Genomic DNA, 8,215 nt, shown 5'->3' on the forward strand with positions numbered 1-8,215 from the left:
TAATTTTTGCGAATGATCTCTCGTCCGGGATGCGGTATCATGCTCAAATATTCTAATGGTAACAATTTCGTCATGGAAATTGTTCACTATCTTGTATATATTGATGGTAAAATGATCATTTGATTGATTCACCAGTGACAAATGTAGCTCCCCCTAAAGTAGGGAACACTTCGACTTGAAAACAACAAAATATGAAGAACACTATATGTATATTTTACCAACAGTATATTTTTAGAATATAACTAGTGATGTAATACGTAAACATTTGTATGTCGTCATTTCCTGTTCTGACTCCTGTAAGAGGAGTTCTTACAACCAAGGTTTTGTGTCAAGTTTGAGGTAGGCATGCATTTATATTTATATTATATACATGTATATATTATTCATTTCTATCACGTTTCACGTTTAATGCACACTTCTATTGAAATGGTAATATATGGAGCAGGTACAGACTTTAGTCGGTGACCTAGTGAAGTTACACTTTGCCATGTGTAAAAAAGCCGACATCTTGAATGCTCTTTGGATAACTGTAATGCATGCAACGGAAAACACTTTTGTTTTGACGCACGCCAAGAAAATGACATACATGTACATGAAATGCAAAAAATACCAACCACAAACCTATATTTGATACTTGTAAATAAAATACTGTATGTAAATGTACATTTGCCGACTTTTTAGCCAATCGTAGCACTTGTATCTAAGGCATTATGTCTTAGAGACAAATGCTTTGATTGGCTAAATTTCATAGAGATGTTATGACGTATTCCTTGCCAGCTCAATACCTACCAGGAAACAATGCACACTCAAACTATCCAACAGTACTTACCATTTAATTAAATCATTGCAATATCATTGTGGTCTCAATATTTACAAAACGACAATCACGAAATCAAATCAGCTATGTCCAAAATATCCCGGGTATGTCATCTCTAGGTATAGTGTACACAAACCAGCCTGTGTGAATGGATGTAGGCCTATATCTGTGCACTGAACCGTAACACGGGTGCATGTGTATTAGGGACATATGTGACGCGTTACCGTGTAATGTTCTTAAACAAGGTTTGTAGTGAGAATTCTATCTTAACACTGTATAAATCATAATTAAAAAAATTTATACTTTACTATACTTTCATGTGTCAACCAGCTTTGGCAATACCCAACGCCAGGTAGCCTGGGTATGATATGATGTTTATTAAAAATAAATGAGTTAAAAAGATTGTTTATTTATTGCTCGTTTGGTAATTTTGTTGTTCTATAATACCCATTCGCCTTTAGACTATTAAAAACTCGAGTAAATAAAACATTTTTGCTAACATATACAAACAAATAAATACATGTATATAGATAATACATGGTCGGTGTATAAAAGCTATATTTATAAAATATAAGCTGTATTTTGGCAAGGGTTAAGAAAGGCAAAAGTGGCAAGTCTTTGCCGAGCGAACTTTTTCTTTTTGATTCAAGTCAAAAATACAGCTTATATTTAGGACAGTGACCATGTATACTTTCTATACTGCAACATTCATAAAACATTCATAAAAAGCATACATATTTAAGCTGCATGATACCCACGTGCACGTTGTCCGTCTTTCAAACATTGTTCCGTCTCGGACATAGGTCAATCGAATCGGCGCATGTGCTGGAAATTCTAAAATACAGCTGACTTCCGTCAGTTGCTGAAATATATGTGGTAAAAGTGTTCCGACAACGCCGATACTGGTTGCAGGATAAAGCATTGTGTGATGTAGTATTTCATCATACAAAATATTTTGCTTTATTGAAATAAAAAAATCAAACTTAATGTGATTATATTTTCTTTTTCAGAAAATCCCTTTCACAGGCTGTTGACATGTCTGGTAGTAAACCAACTTTGTCTGTAAACACCGTTTGGAATACAGTCATAGCATTCATCTTTCTGATACTCACATACATCGGCTATGTGAACTATTTTAGAAGAAAACGTGACAAATGTTTTATTGGTGACACAAGTCGTTGTAGGGAATCAGTCATAGAGGATGACGGTTGTGAGTCTAATAACAAATCTAGTTTTATCCAAATGTGTGAAACAGAAACAGACATGGAAGGGTCGACGTCACTGGTGATTTCATGTCATAACCGTACACTACATAGACTGGATGCATACCCTACAAACTATGCATTATATCCAACAAAATTAAACAGATGTCATGAAAACAAAGCTGCGGAACAAGTCACAAAAGCAGGATTTTTTATAGAACATTCATTTGATGGGTCACAAAAGAAAACAGGCTTGGATATACTCTATACTGGGCTAACCATTCCATCCGACACCGAGATGATTGTCTTGCCATCTCTCGAACACGAAAAAAACAACTACAGATCAACTCGCCAAAATGAAGGTGAAGTGAATAGCGTACCTGACGGGGAGACACGTGATGTTGATCAAGCGTGTGCAAACGACAGTGGAAATACTGACGAGCATAACGAAGTAAAAAGTCATCAGTCGAGGGGTCAAGGGTCAGATGAGACGAGTGTGAAACGTGAAGGCTGTAATGAAACTAACAGGTAGATATGTTTTATTGAAGGGAACAGCATATTTTCAATGCAACTTTTATTTGTGATAAAGAATCGAAATCAAAATTTTAAAATTTCTACACTTTCCAATACATGTAGAGAAGACAGTAATAATGTTTTTTATTTGACTTTTTAGATACGTGTAGCCATAATATATTGACTTCACCAAATTGATAAAATGGAAATATCACATCGTATTTTTACAAATTGGATACAGTAATGCTCTACACGGTATCTATTTGTTGGTTGTTAGTCCCGAGCACGAAATAAGTGAAGACTCTTCAAAATCATTAGATGTCGCTACCAGTCCCATGCATCAAGATTTCGAAATGCTGTCCGTGAGAGAACAGACTTACCGTAACTGTCCGTCCACTCTGAAAATACGAGCACGCAACTTGGCAGAGGCCGGGTTTTTCTATAAAGGTAATTAAAACTGCAAATCATATAACTACCTCCAGACAAAATATTTTCATGTATGAGAGCAATCTAGGGAAAGCACGATCTAAAATCGATGTTTTGATTGTATTCAAGAAAGCATACATTTACCGTTTTACTCTCCCCCAGGAGACGATGACCACACAACCTGCTTTTTCTGTGGAGGATCTCTAAAAGAATGGGAAACGGATGACGACCCGTGGTTTGAGCACGCTCGTTGGTTCCCAACTTGCAGCTTCCTGATCAAAAACAAGAAAGGACAAAGTTTTGTGAATTTTGTGCAGAATTCTTTACAGCAAGGAGGAAATGTAAGTCTACATTGCACTACAGAGAGTGAAAATAAACTGCCATGCCTCGGACGAGGGTCGAAGTCCATAATCTTTCGAAAAATCGCTAGAGATGTTTTATGTGAATATATAAATGTATTTGCAGAACAATCTATTTTAACAAATCTGTTCTTCAATGTGTTCATTTTTGTTTGATATAACGTTTTCCTTGTTGACTACACAAATGACGTACTCGACGTAGAGGTATTTACTAGGAGATATTATTTCTATTTGCTTCTTCTACAAAAATTAAATCTTTCACAACTTCAATTCACAGATCCACCCACTGACTACCAACCAGGAAAAACAGCAGCTGACGACACAACAGCAGCAGCGGAGTGATCCTAACAATCAACATTCGTCCACCGACAGTTTGTCCAGATCCTATTCTACAGACCAGAGGAATCCTGTGTATCCTGCGTCCATCGACAGTTTGTCCAGATACTATTCTACAGACCAGAGGAATCCTGTGTATCCTGCGTCCATCGACAGTTTGTCCAGATCCTATTCTACAGACCAGAGGAATCCTGTGTATCCTGCGTCCATCGACAGTTTGTCCAGATCCTATTCTACAGACCAGAGGAATCCTGTGTATCCTGCGTCCATCGACAGTTTGTCCAGATCCTATTCTACAGACCAGAGGAATCCTGTGTATCCTGCGTCCACCGACAGTTTGTCCAGATCCTATTCTACAGACCAGAGGAATCCCGTGCATCCTCAGTATTCTTACCTTGGTAATCGTGAAAATTCGCTTAAGGAGTCGGTGGGAGTAAGCAATGTAGAGATGGCTAAAGCCGGGTTCTTCTACAAAGGTAATAGCACGTCTACCACTTACATCAAATTTCAAAGAATGGTAAAAGCCTACGTAGTATTTTTGATAATTGTATTATCGTAAGTTTACCATAAAACTCGACTGTAGCACTATTTGATGAGCAAATAACAGTGTCTGTACTTAAGGTTTTATAAGATATTTTGTTCCAACTCATTCTTGCGTTCATTCATCTCATTTTCTTAGTAAAATACTCACAGAGCGAAATGACCAATCAACGGTAACTTCATTTTTTTAACAATTTCCAAATATTTTATAAGATGTTAAGTGTCAATAGGATAAGACATCAGGCATAGCCTTGCTTAGTCTTCTCCTGATATTGGTGGTACAAACACACACTTATATAGAACATATACATTGTATACATAGTGAAGTTTATGAAAACAAGGAAAGGTAACTCCTCGATGAGGAAAGATATATTTTGTTATTATATGTATTGTAACTCAATAAATTAACATTTATTTTTCAATTTTAATATAATAACGATTCTAAATATACTTGATAGTATGTCTATTTGGTGATATTGGTCTTATTCGCCACAACAGATACAGGCTACAAAGCATATGTGTATAAAACATTAGCCCATCCTCTGAGGGGCATCAGAACCAATCTCACAAAATAGACATGTTAGATTTGTTGAGTAAATTGTAACTTCAGCTAGACGTTTTCATCAAAACGATATGGGTGATTTTTTCGTAGAAAGGGAACATTTGTATGTGTGTAAAAACAAAGTGTATTCTTAAAGCAAAATTAAGTTCGTACAAGCTCAATGACGTTTTGATTTTAGGGGATCTAGTTAAAGTTAAACCATGTTAAAACGTGTATGAGCATTCAATCAACGAATTGCATGGGTGATGAATTTAATTTCCAGGTTCCTTGGAATAGTTAGAAACCAGTTTTATTGTAAATTATATTATTATATTCAAAACGGTCTTTGTTTATTCTTATTGGTGATATTTGATTTTAATAACTTTAATAATAAGAAATCACAAAATATTCCCCTTGGGTAGCTACATTGCAATTATCTATCAGTAATGTCAGAAATGATTTACATTTATGCATATGAATATTTATCACATAACAGCCATGTGATACGGTCATGTCATAAATACCTTAATGCACACATGTGATAATACTACTGTGACGTCACAGGTAATAATGACGTCATAATCAAAATATGAAGTCGCACGTTCATCTTGGTAGATGGAAACTTCAAATCATTACACTCGTGGCTACGTAATGTGAAGTTTATTAAACTCTTTGAAGTGCTTTTACTCGTGAATAATTGTTACATTTTACTCGTGAATAATTGTTACAAGCATGATAATCATTGCTCTGTAGCCATAGATTGAATATATTTTCTTAATATTGATTTAATTAGTCAATCGATTTGGTTTGCATCATAATTATACATCAATGTATGCTGATATTGATTTGAATGGGGGTTGCTAACCCTTTTTGTACAGCGGCCTTTCTGATATTATTGGTATTACACGGGAAGACAAATCTGTTCTTTTGATAAATAATCTATTTTATATATGTATACTGTGAAGGTGAAGGGTCGAGGAGGGAGTTATACATGGTTATTCCTGATATTTCATATTGCTATCACAGAAAGTATTTACAACATAATGATAGCGAAACTCGAACCGTTTGAATAGACAACTTCAGAAACATTTTAACATTTTGGAAATGAATTTTTTTTTTAATTGCTAGCCGCTTTTCCGCTTTTATTATTTTGGCTGTTCATCTTTCTAAATACCGACTCTCTTTAAATTTGAATTTTTATTTATTCATGAACATTTTGTTTCCCTTTGATTTATTATTTGGCATGAATTCTTATTCCCGCGATTTTTTTTTATTTTTACTTCAGTCACAAAGATATGAAATATCTTGTTTTTCCTATTTAAGCGTATGAGGATATATGGCTCGCGTTCTCAGACACATGGACATTTAAGACTCATTCGATCATCAAATTAGCCATGTTCTGATGACATGTGTCATGTATGTTTGAGGAGTGGCGTTGAGACGAGACGGATCGGTGTCGAAAGTTGATAATTCTAGGAAAGAATCTTTATCAAAGTTAACATTAAATAATGTGTGGACATAGGTAGCTGCATGGTGCGTATAAGATCACTGTATGTCGTACAATATTGACAGAGATATTACAACCTATAAGTGTTAAGTTGTTTTGAAAATTTGTGTACGATTCACGGTCAGATTAGGATATTCTTTATTTAAAATTTATTTTGAAAAACGCTTTCAATTAGTGGGTGATTATCAATTAAGATCAGGATTAGGATATGTTAAAAACTGTGCGGGGGACACATAAAAAGGGATAAAAACTGTTCAAATGTAATTATATGTTCTTACATAGTAGGGTGAGTTAAAAATTCTTTGCTGGTCTTAGTTGCATAGGGGATTTTCAATTTAGTAACAAAGGGTTAATAGAACTGTCTTGAAGAGATTGTGGTGAAGTGGGTCCCATAGTAGTATTGGTCTAATCATTAATGTGTTTGTGTTTATTTCTTTTCTTTCAGATAATGTTTCCAATGCGTAAAATTTCTTTATATTGTTTTTTGGTGTGGATGTCCCTGATTTTAATACTGTAATTATTCTAGCAGCTTCTAATTGTGACTGAATCCTTAGTAAAATCCCCTTTGTTTGCTGTGAAGCATATTAAATTCCCAAATCGATGACTGAATTTTCTATTTATTGGGTCGAATGAAACTTGTGTATAATTTGATTTAAAAATATATTTTATGTATATTATTTTTAACCAAATTGTAGAATACTCAATCAATTTTATATGACTTTTATTGTAGATTTTTTGTATGTGTTCTTTCCAAGTGGCATCATCCTGAAGTTTAAGTCCTAGGTGTTTGGTGAGATGTTGTGTGTCTGTGGACTTGGTTACCCTTGGAAATCTAATGGGAGGGGTGGAATGAAGTGTCATGTTTTCTGAGAAGGAATATTAAGGGATTTCGATCTTGTTTGGAATAGAGCTAATTTGATATCCCAGGTAGGTAGCCCAATGTGAAAATATTAGTTAAGTCAACATTAAAGATGTGTTGGGCAGCTTGTGGCAGGGTTGTTATCAATTTTTTTTTTTTTTTGATTTTAAAGGGGAAAGTGTCCATTTGCAAAGAGGGTTTTAATATTAGTGTCTACTGTAAGATGTTTATTTCATTATTGAAAAGTAGAAATAAGTAGTGGCCCAAGGTCCGATCCCTGGGGTTACTCTCGCTTTAACATTATCTAAAAAAAAAAATTGGTGAAAAATTACCTTCAGTGTTTCCACTTTGCATTCAGTCCAAGGAGATAATTTTCAAACCAAAAGAAGAAGATTTCCGTTGATTCCATATGATTTCTTGTTTAATAGAGAAAGACCTTTTATGCCAAAACCCGGTCAACAAGCTTTGCTTAATATCACCAAATACTCAAATCTGAGTTCCTTTTCCTTTATCCATATTACTGACAATTTCATGATAAAATTAAACAAAAAGTTGCGTTATACTGTAGGAAATTCACCAGGTGTATACCCAGGACTGGGTTCTTCTGTAAATTAACGTTTCACATTTTGGACCTGAAAAGTTATATATAAATATTTTAAATATAATTTTCTCTAAGAGTTTTACTGTAAGCATGAGGTTGATTAGAGATTGGTCTAATAGTTTGTTACTTCCGTTAGTAGAAACAATCCCCCTTTTAATTATAGCATTTATACATTTGTTCTTATCCCAGTTAGTGGGTATTATTTCCCAGATTGTAGGTCCTTATTAAATAAGCAGTGTGAGTGGTAGTGTTTAGAGACGTTTGGAGTTTTGTTTCACAATTCTAGGGGATATATACCATCAGGGGACCAGGGAGGTTTTTATTTGGAATTAAGGGATTTTAAGTTGGGTCATGCTACCCATCTTGCTGAGTGATGTGGGATATCAGACAGTGAGCTTAGGAGGATTAGGTAGTGGAGTTTGCGGAAGCTCTATGTCAGGAGTTTGAGGGTGGCATTGTTAGTGAAATGTTTTTTAAGAAGTTACGAGATTTTTCAACAGGGTTGATTGGTTTA

At 34.8% G+C, this 8,215-nt stretch overlaps 1 protein-coding gene across 1 annotated transcript; it reads left to right on the forward strand.

The window, feature by feature from the left end:
* Positions 1-277: 277 nt before the first annotated feature.
* On the forward strand, positions 278-6,324 carry LOC138335560 (uncharacterized). Its single transcript, XM_069284709.1, has 6 exons — positions 278-339; positions 1,828-2,547; positions 2,810-2,979; positions 3,121-3,299; positions 3,595-4,129; positions 6,058-6,324. Exons 2-6 carry the CDS (start codon positions 1,853-1,855, stop codon positions 6,135-6,137), a joined length of 1,659 nt encoding a protein of 552 aa, XP_069140810.1. The 5' UTR covers positions 278-339; positions 1,828-1,852; the 3' UTR covers positions 6,138-6,324.
* The last annotated feature ends 1,891 nt before the right edge of the window (positions 6,325-8,215 follow it).

The sequence above is a fragment of the Argopecten irradians genome, chromosome 1 (genome assembly GCF_041381155.1).
Source record: "Argopecten irradians isolate NY chromosome 1, Ai_NY, whole genome shotgun sequence".
Classification (NCBI taxonomy): Eukaryota; Metazoa; Mollusca; class Bivalvia; order Pectinida; family Pectinidae; genus Argopecten; species Argopecten irradians.